We start from the raw sequence: 14,330 nt of genomic DNA, 5'->3' as shown, positions 1-14,330 counted from the left end.
ATTTCACTCGACTTTAAGAGGCCTAAAGTGCCCTATAAAGTTGTATTTCACCTGTTTTCGAACCCGCCGGTCGATCGGAAAAACTCGGGAACTTCCGGAATTTCAAAAGTAACAAAGCTGTACTGACGGAACTCAAACCACACATGGAAGGTGAGGGTCTTACAGGGTTAATTTCCAAGTCGTATGTCAATAAGAGATGATGTAAAACGTACCATCTCAAAGTTAAGAACCCCGATTTTCATAATAACACAACTTTTTAACGCAAAATGCCTGTTTTCTCTTCAGAACTCCAATCGTGGTGGGAGGTGCCGAGCATTGCTCACTTTTGTTCACTTTTCCGTGAGGCATTCAGTCTGCTGGATTTTGACATTGAGGTGAGCTCATTTGGACCATCTTTACCCACTAATTTCATATCTGTATTTTTCAGATTCACACCTTGAATCCTATGCTCGCTGATCAATATGATTATTATGTGGTAACAGCTGAGAATAAGCTACATTTGCACTGATAATTTACACCAAGTTTTATAGATTTATTTTCAAGATAGGCCAACCGTAGGCCTATAGCGTCGGCGTACCGTACCGGTAGGGGGTAGGCCTATGTCATTTGAATCTGATTCTCGCCATCATATCGACATCAGTTGAACTCTCCTGTGTTTTGAACAAAGATAGGCTGTAATGATAGGCCTACTGCTAGAGGAGATGCTGATGATATATCGTATCTGATAGGCCTACATGTCACAGAGATATGGATGGTCATCGTGCAATGTACATCGGTGCAGAGCGTCGTGGACGTGTTGCGTGAAAAGTCAAAAGATCTGAAACAGAATATGTTGCTAATTCTTACAATAGCAGCCTGATAGTCACGATACTTCCAGATGAGTAGTTAGTTTAGGCGCTGTGCAGTTTTCAATGATTCATGACGATTATGAGTGTCCTATCTGCATCATCCCCCAAACCATAAAGTAAAATATATTTGATCTTCTTTTTCAGCATTTGGAAGATGCCTTTCTCAACTCTGATGGTGAGAATCAACTTGTGTTGGAGCTTATGTGTCGACTCCTGGCCGGCTGCTATGGAAGGCAGGAAATCAGGTGGGTACTTGACCTCCCAAGTCCATCATCAAGGTCGAAATCTCTGCCCAGGTTGTCGATGGTTGTTAGCTCACTGACATGAAAGGCCTTAATATCCAACAGTTGTTAGAAGGTCTCGGTCATGTCATGTTTGCCTACTGTCCACTGAGTCTGTTAGTGTTGTGGGCTTAGAACTTCTATTTAATTTAAAAAATATGTAACTGTCGACTGTATTTCAGCCCTGAACAGTCAGAACAATACCTGAAGGACATAATCAATGCCAGGTATGAGGAGGTGGGAAGAGAGAACCCCCTAAAAGGAGAGGTGAAATATTCTGAGCTCCCTCTCAGGACCAAGGTGGAGGTCCTCTATGCCTTGACAGAGTATAGGCTTGATGCTGAGGATGTCCTGGAGGAGCTGAAGGTAAGATTGTGTTGCACTTTCCTTTTCTATAAGTTATAACTACCATTACCAAGACCTGGATTCACACTCAAAAACATGATAGAAAATTCTACATTTTCTGTAAATGCTCGCAGCTGGTGAGCCTTTGTTCTCTATGATAATGACCTGTGTAGTGCATGACACCTGGCACAGCCATCCGACTGGTTAACGCTTTTAATGTGGAAGGAGAAGAGATTAGTTGAATGATAGTTGGATTGATTTTAGATTTAATTCCGAATTCGTTTTTCTCCAGGGCTTGGAGTCTGATGGTATGCGTTTGGAACCATTTGGTGAGGATTCCAATGGCGCTGTCTATTGGTACTTCTATGGAACAAGACTGTATCGTGAAGATCCACTACCACGTCCTCCTTCAAAACCTAAAACGAAGAAACCAACGTAAGTATTGTGCTTTGATTGCCACAGTTGAGTTTAGAACATCAGGTAAGCTTAAGACAAAGCCCAATTCCAAATCAAACAGAATCCAGTAGTGTTTGTTTTGTATAGTGCTCTCTCTGTCTTGGTCTTCAAGTAAAATTATAAATTCTGAACATGTCTGATTGCAGTACCAGAAATCGTGGTAGGCGAGGAAGGAAAAGGCGGAGTGTTGCCAAAGTAAGGAAGAAGAGACGTGGACGACCTGCCGTGAAGGCCAAAGCCCAGACATCACCACCAGAACCTGAACTTGAGAATGGAAAGAATAGAGGTCAACCTCTACAGCAATCTGGTACACCCGTAAAAGATCAAAGGTGAGAGTTCTTTCTTTGGAAGGTTCATTTGAATGTTGATTTTTACGGATTACAGTAATACGCCATGAGAACTATGCGCTTGTACACCAGTTTGGTTTATTGGCCTGGTAACTCTGTCTTTGGCCAGGGTGCTGAGTCCATTTTACCTATTAAATGTTTTTGCCTGTTGAAACAAAGTACAGGTTTTATGCCTGTCAGAAGATCTTTTTGGTACCCTGTCATTTGTTTTTTATTGTTTATTTTTTTCAGTGACGATTCTGAAGACACTGATGTGTCTGAGAATGTTGCCAAGAAAGATCTTCAGCCTAGTAAAGAGGATGCCAAGACTAACCCTACAACAGAAGAAGGGTAAGCTGGGGTCTTGCTTAGGGAGCCCTCAATTTAGATATAGAATGTGATGCAGACAACTGTTTGATGTTGTAGCCTACATCTTGTAGTGAGGTGTCAGTATGACCCCAGAAGCATATTTCAAATATGTAAGGAGTAATCACATGTGTTGTGTGAAATAGGTTGGACAAGGGTGAGACCATTCTTGGCTGACCCAAGTCCGTGATTGCTGTGGTAGTCACTCTCAAACAGCATTGTGAAACTGGTCAAGTATTTTCTAAGTGCTTCTGATCTGTAAAAAAACCCAGAGCTTTGTCTCTCTCAAAGCATCTGCACACTTGCCTCTCATTTCCCTAGAAAGCAATCTCACCTATGAAATTAGGAAAATGCTACCATGGGACATGTATCTATGCCAACCTGTCTTAATCTTTGTTTGCCTTGGCAGAGAAAAAGCTGAAGGTGAAGAGTCTGATATGCCTGTCCCTGAGCCAGAGAATGGACCGAGGCGGAGCAGCCGAATCAAGACAGTAGCCATCAAGAAAATGTTAGAGGAGGAAGAGGAATCATCGAGGTAGTCCATCGACCATTGTATTTTTCTCAAGGACTCATAATTGGTTGATACCAATCATAACAGTGGTCCACACCATTGCTTTGTATGACCGTGGCACTGACTTAGTATGCAGATAATCGTCTGTTCAACCCAAACTTTTGTGACAATAACCAGTAAAAACTACTCTGTTGTAAAAACTGCTAAATTTCACACCAACATTTTAGTCCCGCTCCGCTGTCGCAATACACAATTGTTTAATAATGATGTTAATTTTGTCTCTATTTCAAAGTGAGGAATCTAGCGAAGAGGAGTCTGAGAGTTCTTCAGAAGAGGAAGAGGAAGAATATGATATCCCCCTGCCAGTGACACCAGGAGATGAAAACAAACAACGTTGGTTCGTACAATGTACAACGATAGAAGACTGGGAGGAACTAGCGCAGAAATTTGTCGGAAGCAAGATCAAATGTGAGCGAGAGTTATATTTGAGTATAACTGAGGACTTCATGCCAGAGTTGATCAAGTTGTTTGAAGATAAGGAGAAGGAATATCAGAAGAAATTGCTGGAGTTTTTGCCGCGGCGGACATCAAATCGTTTGGAGAAGAAACAGGCGAAGATGGCAGCTGATGAGAAGCTGCTGCAGACTTATGAGGATGAGGACCAGAAGTTCAAGAGGGAGAATGATAAGGAGATGGAAGAGCGTCGCCGTTTGATGTGGGAGACACAGAGGGAGGAGCGTGAGAAATTCCAGGCAATGGAAAGACAAAAGTTGAAGGAAGGTGAGGCATCTGTAAAGGATTTCGCAGAAGCGTTTTGCATTTAAAAGTTAAAGGTAGCATGCACAGCTTTGGCAATCATGATGAAAGACCTACTCCAGAGGGTGTTAAGGAAGGAAGAAACTGCTGAGTACATCATCATCAAGAGTTCAAGCCAAAGCAGGGTTTGCTTCTTCTGTTTTCATTGGTTCTGTGTCTTTGTTCTGTATTTCGGACTGTCGTAATAATCCCTATCCTCTATTTCTTACAGAGCGTGCCCGACGAGTTCAGCTGCGCGAGGAACGTGCCCAGCTTATCGCAGAAGGAAAGGAGATACCACCAGAGCTGATGTCAACACCAGTTTCAGGGTTTGTCAGGAAGAGGCGTGGTAGCGATGAGAGCGTCAGGTCGAGAGATTTAGACGAAGATGTTTTCATGGAGCTTTTTAAAGGTGAGTGTACTGTCTTTGAGGTGATGGTTTCTGGAAAGGATAATGTAGTGGAATTCTCTTCTGCCTTTGACAGCTCTGTAATTTGTTTCCAACCATTTCATACCGACTTGGCATCTTGAAATACACGGCCCATTTGACTGATACTCCATTGTTGTAGACCTCAATTCCCTCCAATGCATTCAACTGATGTTTTCAACATTATGTTTTTTCTCTTCCAGTGCTTGATATTGTGAAGAAGCATGATGATGCCTGGCTGTTTGCTGAACCAGTGAAAGAGGAATTCGCCCCAGGATATTTTGACGTGATTGATGTAAGATTTTTTATGAGGTTTTGAATGAATTTTGCAGTTCTCTTATCTGCTCAATTCTTTCTCTCTCTCCCAAGTTCTTAGAATTGCATGCCTTAGATATTTTCTTCTCAATAAGCTGAAACTATTTTCTTCGATTGACGCACTTAGTTTTTAAAAGCCAGTGTGTTACATTGACATTCTTTTTTCATCCTCAGGAGCCAATGGATTTCACGATGATCGAGAGGAAGTTGAATGAGCGAGATTATGGAAGCCAGGAGGAATTCATGAACGACTTCAGACTCATGTTTAAAAATTGTGCCAAATATAATGGATCTGACTCTGGTAAGATTTGTCTCATGATAATATCATGAGTAGACGTGGTTGATTTGAAGACTTACATATTGTGCCATCGTTGAGGTCCTGAAAGAAACTTGCATTGTCTGCAAATATTTCTGTCCCTCTCTCCCACCTTTTGTTGTTGTGCACGTTTGATATCTTGGTATGGAAAGAGTTCAAGTATCGAGTAGGTCATAATTGGCTCTGCATATCATATTGGGCCAAAACTATGAGTAGGAGGAAACTGGAGCCTATTTACTACATTAGGCAGAGGGGGAATGCCCTTACTCCAATCCCAAAGGCCTAGTGGTTAAGGTGTCAGCGTTTTGAACAGAAGATCGAAGGTTTGCTCTCTTTGTAGCTCTTTCCAATGCGGCCAGTTGGTTAGCTGCAAGCTAGTTGGGTAAATATAGGATACAAAAACTGTCTCTCGCCAGGCACGTGGGATTAGAGATAGGAGTTTGGTAGTAAAGAGTCTCAAAAACCAAAGCCTGGTTGGCCCTCTCATTATGGGCAACACTGAAATGAGCAGACTGTACTTTTACTATCATTGCAGTGACTTGTTTTGATGTTAGTTCCTCTTTGATCTAAGAATTAGCCATTTTGTGTGAAGTGTTTCAAGAGTTGGAGTAGATATGAGTTAAAGTCTGGTTTCGCTCAATTTGCAGTGTGTTACGACATGGCCAAGAGAATTGAGCGGTGCATGCGAAACGCTATGAAGAAATTCCTTCCAAAAGAGGAGCCGGAGGTGCCAAAGGAGGACAAAGACGACAAAGAGTTCAAAACACGGGCAAAGACAGCTGCGAAAAAGTTCCGTCCAAAACGAGTAGCAAGTACGAAGGCGCTCGAAAAGATGCAAGAGTTCACGTCGGTTGAGGAGATACAGGGGGTCACTTCAAGCGCATTCTTTAGGAAATATGTTTCAGTAAGGTTTCAGCATTCTAGAATGGATAACGTTTTTGAATGTTCCCTATATCTCAAAAATCCATCCAACAGAATTCAGTGGCGGAAGCCCTTCTCTTACTTGTAGTAAGATGTGTGATTCTGCTTATGTTTTTCTGCACTGGTGAGCAGGCAACTGGGAAAATTTACTATATTGTTTCCTTTTTATATAGCAATTTTTTATGTTTTCTTATTCTCTTTCAGCGGGAAGATTCTAATTTACGTGATTTGAAAAGACTGAACACGATTGATGGCAAAGACGAGGAGGAAATGATCGCTGAACCAATGGCAGTCGCGCCTAAAAACATTGCATGCTACAATCGCCAACGAACCAAAATTGAGAACAATGTCAAAAAGAGTGAGCCTCTGACAGCACGCATACTGGCTCAATATACTGCGCAGAATGGTGGGAGCAGTATGTTGAATGAAGTGAAACCGCCGTTGTCTATGCCAAACGGTGTGACTCAGCCCCTGACAGCAGCCCAGATTGCCCTCCAGTCCCAGCAGGACACAGCTGCCACATCTGCAGCGTCGAGTGCTACCCAATCTGCGTCAAAAAATCTTATGTCGCGGCAATACACTGTGCAAACGCCGTATGGTTCAGTAATGAGGTTCAGTAAGACAAAAGCGGCGCCCTGTTCTCGGAGTAGGACTTCCACCAAGACTTCTGTTAGTTCTGTGAGCGCAGCGCGTATCGCTGTCCAACAAGCACAACAAACGCAGCAAGTTCATAGTATTCGAATGACTGGTCCTCAGTTGAGTGCATTCTTGGCACAGAATCCTGGTCTTCAGAGTCGTATTATTGTTCAACAGACTGGAAGTGGAATGGCAACCGTTGTGCAGCCGACGACAGGAGGAATCAAACCATCGATTGTTGCGACGCCGGCTGCGGAGAGTGCGCCAGTTGCTGGCAGTATTGTGGCGTCTGTTTCAAACGAAGAGAATGCGGACACTTCCCAAAATCAGTCTAGTGCACTGAATGTTCAGCCTGTTGTCACCTCAGTTGATATGTCTCTCCAGCGAGTTATTGCCAGTATACAATCTCATGCTCTGTCTCAGAGTCGCCTTGCCACGTCCCCAGAGGAGGCTCACGCAAATATTCCTGCTGGGGGAAGCCGCGAAATCCCTATGAGTAACGTTATTGATGGGGCCATTTCTGCATCTTCATCAAGGTCATCTACTCCCCAGTTCTTACAAGAGGGACTTGTTCCCTCGGTGTCGGAGCTTCTAGAGGAGGGCCTTCTGTCTGCGCAGCCAAATTCGACAATCCGTGTTGGATCTCCACCGAACCCTACACAAGCGACTATACATCATCACCCTCCTGTCACAAACCAATCAAACGTGGATTTGACGGACTCAACAAGTCCGTACTTGCATGGTTCCATGTCGGCGGCAAAAATATTGACAATTTCTCGAGCAAGTGGTGAGGGTCAGACATCTGGATCGACATCGGGTGCTAGTATTGTTACATTACCTACGACTGGTCAGTTACAGACAATTCCTACCGTCACCACAAACCAAAGCTCGGGTTTAGATAAAGTCACAAGACTAAATACCAGGCCGGCGACCATCTCATACTTGCCGACTAGTTCCAGTACGACAGCTGTCCCAGTGACAATTGCCCCAAAAAGTACATTTACCCCTGGCGACAGTGATGCATTTTTAGGGGAATTTCTTAACTTTGCTCAGTCGCAACAAAGCAAACAGCGGTTTGGAACATTGAAACGAACAGCCGTAACAAATATACACGCGCCCACAACGGCGAAGGTTATTCGTCAAAGTGTTCCAGCTACTGTGACTGCTGTTAGCGCCGCGCCTCGTCTCCCTGTCGTTAGTGCCATGTCATCCACGGACATACAGGCACAGTCTGTGAACTGTTTGAATACTGTTGTGGCCGGCCTTGATGAAGGTGAAGCAAACTCTGACAATATGGCGACCGTTTCTAGTGTTGATGACCAAAATATATCAAATTATTTGGCGGATATCGGTGAGAATAGTGCTGATAGTGACAGTATTCGAGATGATATTCTTGGCCAGGCACTGAGTTTGAGTGAAATTGAACCAATGTCTCCATTGGATGGAAATGAATTTGCTACATTGGATGGGACAGACCTTGGTGCAAACACGGCTCCACTTTTGGATTCAATATCGACGAATACATTAGGTATCGGACAACAGACTAGTTTTAATTCTGTGATCACAACTGTTGCACAACCGCAGACGGTGCTTGGTGGCGATTTGCGTCTTATTCAAGGAACAAATGGACAGATCTTCGCATCGAATATCTCCTCTGGTCATGTGATCTCAACTCCTGGCAGTGCTGTTGCGACGTCGCTGCCACACATTCTCACACAAGGGGGCATTCAGCAACAATATGTGATCAGTGGACAACCTGTCCAAGGAATTCAGCAGATTCAACAAGTCATGAATCCCGGTGCGGTGCAACATGTTGTGAACTCTGGTGCTGTGCAGATGACACAGGGCATTCATTTACCCCAAGGAACATTACTTCAGTCCATTGCCACAATGAACGCACAACCTTCAATGCAAATTGTGGCGAACACTGGCCAAGTTCAGCAACCTGTTCAGCAACCTGTTCAGCAAGTTGCCAACATCAACAATGACAATCCTTCCATTCAAGCGTTATTACAGGTAAAACTGACTTATCCTTCTCTCTTGAACTCGGCAAGTAGGGGAACCCAGCTGTGACGTAATTCTCAGAGGGAGTTTTCAGTTAAATTAGCTCCTCTTTGAAACCACAAAGTTTTCTGTGGTGACCGGGATATTAATAACTGTCAAAAGGCTTTGCAAGGTTCTGCCACTGGATTGGAATTAAACTTGATGAATTCTGATTCCTTTGATAAAATCATTTTTAGGTATCTGGGGCGAGTATTGCACATGTACATGTAGCGCTCTTGTTTTCTTCAGAATGCACAGAGTGTGTCCAGTGCCCCGGGTGTGAATGTGCAGCATGTCACGATCAGTCCGGACATGTACCAGCATTTATTCGGCCAGCAGTTACAGCAGCAAGTACAGAGACAGGTTAGTTGTGTGGACCACTTATTAGGTTGTCAAGGTTTCAGGCTACTACATCATAACTTCACGTCATACATCAACTTTTCTGATGGAAATAGTATGTAGGGGATAGCAATTCGAGTCCAATATTGTAATGGGAATATTTTTCTGAACATGAGAATGCATCAATTTAATTACTTGTGTTTCTTTTGAATGTGCACCTTGATTTTTTTTTACTCCCTCCCTGCTTCTTTCTTCTTGTAGCTTAGTTAAGTCGCTCACATTACATGTACATGTATGTATGTCGTGTACATAAACTACAGTCACTTGGAAATATTCTATTTCCAATTTCTTATTTGATTCCACTAAAAAATGCATGCACCGAGCCCTGCTGGAATGAAAACAAAGTGTTCATTCATGTCTACTGAAATTTTCTAACTTTCCAGTTGGCGACATTTCTGTAACCAACATGATTATTGGCTGCCAATAGAAGAGATTTTACCTCTTTCTAGATTTTCCAATTCAACTTGTGCGACCCCGGCACTTCATGCATTTGAAAATTTATTTCGTACATTGTAGATATTGTCCATCGCTTTGCGTGTTCGCCAAACCTTAATCGTTGTGACTTTTTGTTTTCATCTGTGATGTTGTGGTTTCAGTTTCTTACCCCAGGGGGCATAGTTAGCTCCAAAGTGATGCCCAACACCCCGAGAACTGTTACACCTATAGTCCCAGCCGGGTACCAGATTGTTCAAAATGGTGCTACTGCAACCTTGCATAATTACGGTATGTATGAAATATTATCAGCAGAGTGGCGATCCGTTCCTCTATTGCATTTTGGTTTGTAGAACATTTATGGAAAACTTAGAAATGGGGGAAAAGTGGCATGAAATAAACCATGGTGAAACAAAACTTTATGAGTTCACAGAATTGCCCTCTGCATTGGTTTACAACAGGGGACCAAACCCTTGCTCCAGGAGTTGTGGTCAGTACCCAAAATAGTGATGGGTGAGTGAGAAAGTTTGATGATGACAAGAGCTCTGAAGTATGCATAATTGTCTAAAGTGTTGCTAGAAAAAGGCCACTAGATGAGAGAACTTCTTTAGATACGGCCTCTGTAGATGCGGACTCCCACCCTCAATAACGGCCAGGATGAATTGTCTAGAATTGATTTTATCATTGTTGCCTGGTGTGTTTTCCATCAGCTGTGTTTGGTGCATGGTCTGCTGTGCATGCCCTCGCCTTGCGATGGCTTTCTAAAGAAAATCTCAGCCTTGTTGTGATTGACAAAATATGAGGCACTTATCATTGTAGCATAAAGTGGCAGTAGATCTGTCAGCAAGCCCAAATTTGTTTTGAAATGAAGCATGTCCCATGTTATAATGAAATAGTACATTGTATCTGTGTTTCACCTTTATTTTTTATTCTTCTGTAAATAATGTTCTCTTCATTTGAATGAAGATGGTTTCTCTTGTGTGTTGTTCTAAGTTGTTTTATTGCACCGTGCTTTAGCATAGCACACGTAATTTCTATCTTTTATTGAAAGAGAAGCATGACTTTTCATCATCATCTCTAGTGTGTAGTTCCATCATAGCTGTAGCTGTAGCACACATTGTGATTTCCATCTTTTAATGGAAGAGTAGCATGACTTCTGTTCGTCATTTCTACATGTAGTGTCAGTTATTGCAGGATTCATAGGATCACAAAATGTACACAAAACTGCTACTAACTACATTTGAATGCTCTCGGCATTCACTGCACAGGATCCCTGTAAATAAATGCGAGATGTGGTGCAAGTTGCCATGATCTGTCCATTTAACATCATGCAGAAAATAGGTCCTGGCTTCTCAGAGATATTCAGTAATGAGTACACCGACATGTACTTGTATTACATTTGCAGCAAAAGTGGACACTTTGCTGGCCTAAATTTGGCGTGTTTCCCAATGAAATTATACCGACTGATGACAAGTCCCCTGATTTCCGATCAGACTTCTTTTGTCATTGTATCATTTCGAACTGATGCTTGATGATTTTATTTGTCACTTTCCAGGAGTCCAGCAAAGACCAACCGGGCCATGAGGGCAAGTACATGGTCTACCAGTTGGTGAACCAGACCAATAGCCAAGTCACTACAGAAGATCCTGAGCCAGAGGCGGTCCAACCAGAAGAAGAGTCTAGTCAGCTCAATGGATTCGATACAGCTGAGGTACTTGAGGCCCTAGGACTTGCTGATGCTGCAATTTGAAATTCTCAAGATTTCAGTTGCTGCTGGTGAGATGACGGGGACCTGACTTGCTGAAGTTAGGTACCAGGCAGGAGAGGTGCTCGTGGTCTGAGAACGATGCTTTCGGTTCTAGGTTGTGCAGTTGTTGCTAAGTGAATGATGTGAAAGACTCGTTGGCATTGAAATTTTTTTTATCACTGCCAAAAGAATCAGTTCCGTGTGGCCAACTTCTGGTCCCGATTTTACTTAGTTCAAAACACTGTTAATTCATTGACTCCATGTTTGCACTTTCTTGGTTATGGCTGAGTGTATGTAATCCAGTGGACTTGTGAAATGTTGTTCAGAGGTCCAAACTGGTCATTTCCTGGAGGGAAATTCCGTTTACAAACCATCCCAGGCTTTCACAGAACAAATGTGAGAGTAAAATTATCTGTATTTCCTGAGCTGGTTCTTTGGAATTAAGTTGTGGACCTGATGTGATGGGTTTTTTCTATAAGAATTACACCGTTCTTGGAAAGTGATCACATATGAGTGTAATTGTATGTTTTTGGTTCAACTTCAATATAATAATTGGCATTGGATTAATTGCAAAGTCTTGTAGTCAGTTTCAGAATGGCCAATTTCTTGTACATGTATGAGATTATTATTTTGTATTTATACAGGTATGTGAATATGGCCATCCTTTCATGAATTATTTCTGGTTCATGATCTTGGTCGCAAGACATAAATGATTTATATTTGTCGGGGTTTCCGATTTATGCCGGAGACTCAACAGACTACCGGTACTATACTGGTAAACTGGATATCCTGACGCATTTACTATAGTTCTTGTTTCATTTCTGGAGAAGACCACAACAATCAATCTGAAGATAATTATTGTTATTATTTTTTAAATTCCTTATTTCGTTTGATTATTCTAAGTCTAGACTTGCTCGACTATGACAATGATGCCATTTTTCGCGACTGCGAAACCAAAGGTTTATGTTGCTGTTTTCAAGTTGTCAATACTCCTCCAGTCTCGTTTTACCAGTAGTCATCATTGCATCTATTGGTTCATTACTCTTGCCTTAGTTAATTTCTGACCGTCTTTGGTAGACCCCCTGGTGGTGGGGGTAAGTTCATGCAGTCGTCTCCATAGCCTGGTCTTCAGTTCTGCTCCCTCTGGCCTTGTATTTAGCTGGTGGGCCGAGAAGAAAGGCAATCCTATGGTATGTGAGTATGGAGTTTGGATGGTATTCCCACACTGGCTCAGTGCCGTGTCTATCACCTCCAGTCTCTTGACCACAGTGTCCAGAACGGGCGATTTGGTTATCAAAATGGCATTTACTTTATAAGATGGTATAGCTGGGTCTTTTGACCTAAAAACACACTGTTTGGTATCTTGATTCTGCAGCACTGATGGGGTAATGTAGATGAATACATCACATTGGCACTGGCATGCATCAAGATGCTGGTATTTCATTTCGACAGGTCATCATGCCATGTTTTAGGTTCAATGGAAACATCCCATCTGGCATCCTGATATGGTAATTTTCAGCTGAATACATTCGCCTGGGGGTCAGGACTAGCATTAAGGTAGTGGTGTTTCACTTGAACAAGCAAGCATGCCATTTTAGTCCAACATTCTGAATGTTTGTCTTGCACTTATCAGGATAATATAAATGTCATTTTTGTGCAATCAAAGTATTATGTCTTGGTCTTGTTTGTACAATGTGCATGTACATGTAAGTGATAAAACTTATTATTTTTGTAAAAGAGTGAAAAATCATGTTTTAAAGCGAACTTCATATATTGTTTATACTGTGAACCTGAAATTGTATATGCTGGAAAAATTCCTAAAAATGTAAATTCTTGCTACCTTTTATTTTTGGTGGACAATGATAATTCTTCTGGTTTTTCCAGTAAATTTTCGCAAATCAATAATAATCATGAAATCTGCAAAAATCTGGTCATGCGACTGTGAAAATTGGATGGTTTACGGTGAAGTGGAGTTCATGCAATCCTGGTAAATTTGCTTCAGTATTTCCAGTATTTTCACTCGTAAATGTTTCTGAAAAACAAAAGTCAATACATACAACGCGTCACTGGGCCCAGTTGCTCGATAGGTGTTAGCAAGTCCTAACGGTACTTTTATATGTTAAGTTTACTTAACGAGATAACTCTTAGTTTAGCTAATCCTGGTGTTTGTCTCTTGTGCGATTCCAGCAACTGGGCCCTGGAGATCTGGCTTGTTTAAAAGCCATTCAGACATGGCTGCAGCTGTGAAAATATTCCAAACCCGACATTTTCATGGCCATGTTTATACCCCGTTAGCAATGAGTTGCCCAAAGACCATCTCAAAATTATATGATTCTGTGAAAGACTAGTCTTAGATATATGTTAATCTGAGGAAGGGCTTGGTGTTGTCAGCTAAGGTATTGCTGACAAACCTTCCTCAGTCTTTTGAGGAAGACCGATTGGGAGAAAGACTAAACACCAAAAAAACCCAACTCTGTTGTCCTACCACCTGGTTTGAAATCAAATTTCACTATGTTACCCTGGTAATTGTTTTCGGGTTTTCTGTATAACTTAATCTGGTTGCCATGGTAACTTGTTTCATGTTTGATTTCCATAGCAATGAGCTAGTGTTGCTGAGATCTGGTTTGGTTTGTTCAGAACCATATCAAAATTACTTCATGCTGAAACTCTCTCGTGGCCCTAAAGATTTTGTTTTAAAACATAGGAGGCATATTGGTGCCATGGGTTTCAGTTCCTGATATCAAGGAAGTAATTTTGAGATGGTTAGCAACCATCATTATTTTGGTAGTCGGAGAGGGAACTTTAGTTTTGTATGGTAGTCATGGAAACAAGACTGTCTGGGTTAAGAAATATGGTTGTCATGGTAACACTGTTTCCGTTTAGATCTATGGTTGTCCTGGAAACAACATGTTTTCTGATGGCAGTCATGAAGTGACATAATGTACTCTGTGAAGATTTAATTCTGGGATGGGATTTTTATGAAAAGGATGGTCATTGTGTCTTCCTTGTTTTCATGATACTGTAACAATAAAGTGATAATGTCTATTCATCTTAGATGCTTGTTTTTCTTTTCCTACTCTTGTGTTGGGGCATCTTGCTCCAGGTGCTGGCCTTGCTAGGCACAGGACCTGGTTGCATAATCAGCGTTAGAAGTTATGGTGTTAAG

General features: G+C 42.0%; 1 protein-coding gene across 2 annotated transcripts; it reads left to right on the top strand.

Annotated features, from left to right (window-relative positions):
• Positions 1 to 115: 115 nt before the first annotated feature.
• Positions 116 to 14,218, top strand: LOC135492316 (uncharacterized). Of its 2 annotated transcripts, XM_064778703.1 has the most exons (17): positions 116 to 150; positions 286 to 374; positions 993 to 1,093; positions 1,312 to 1,495; positions 1,767 to 1,909; positions 2,077 to 2,259; positions 2,509 to 2,607; positions 3,032 to 3,157; positions 3,426 to 3,913; positions 4,161 to 4,340; positions 4,559 to 4,650; positions 4,845 to 4,971; positions 5,634 to 5,890; positions 6,112 to 8,559; positions 8,836 to 8,949; positions 9,582 to 9,708; positions 10,973 to 11,137. In XM_064778703.1, the coding sequence occupies exons 1-17, from the start codon at positions 144 to 146 to the stop codon at positions 10,999 to 11,001; spliced, it is 4,794 nt and encodes a 1,597-aa protein (XP_064634773.1). In that variant the 5' UTR covers positions 116 to 143; the 3' UTR covers positions 11,002 to 11,137. The 2 variants fall into 2 exon arrangements, with proteins under 2 accessions (XP_064634773.1, XP_064634772.1); XM_064778702.1 differs by lacking the exon at positions 9,582 to 9,708 and having other exon boundaries at positions 10,973 to 14,218.
• The last annotated feature ends 112 nt before the right edge of the window (positions 14,219 to 14,330 follow it).

This window comes from Lineus longissimus, chromosome 8, assembly GCF_910592395.1.
Source record: "Lineus longissimus chromosome 8, tnLinLong1.2, whole genome shotgun sequence".
In the NCBI taxonomy this organism is placed as follows: Eukaryota; Metazoa; Nemertea; class Pilidiophora; order Heteronemertea; family Lineidae; genus Lineus; species Lineus longissimus.
This window is presented reverse-complemented; position numbering and strand designations above follow the sequence as displayed.

What these genes read in the sequence shown, in the direction of transcription:
- LOC135492316 (XM_064778702.1), top strand. An exon ending in GATATTTTGACGTGATTGAT is followed by an intron (nt 4,651 to 4,844) that starts GTAAGATTTTTT and finishes TTTCATCCTCAG; the next exon opens with GAGCCAATGGATTTCACGAT. An exon ending in ATATAATGGATCTGACTCTG is followed by an intron (nt 4,972 to 5,633) that starts GTAAGATTTGTC and finishes CTCAATTTGCAG; the next exon opens with TGTGTTACGACATGGCCAAG.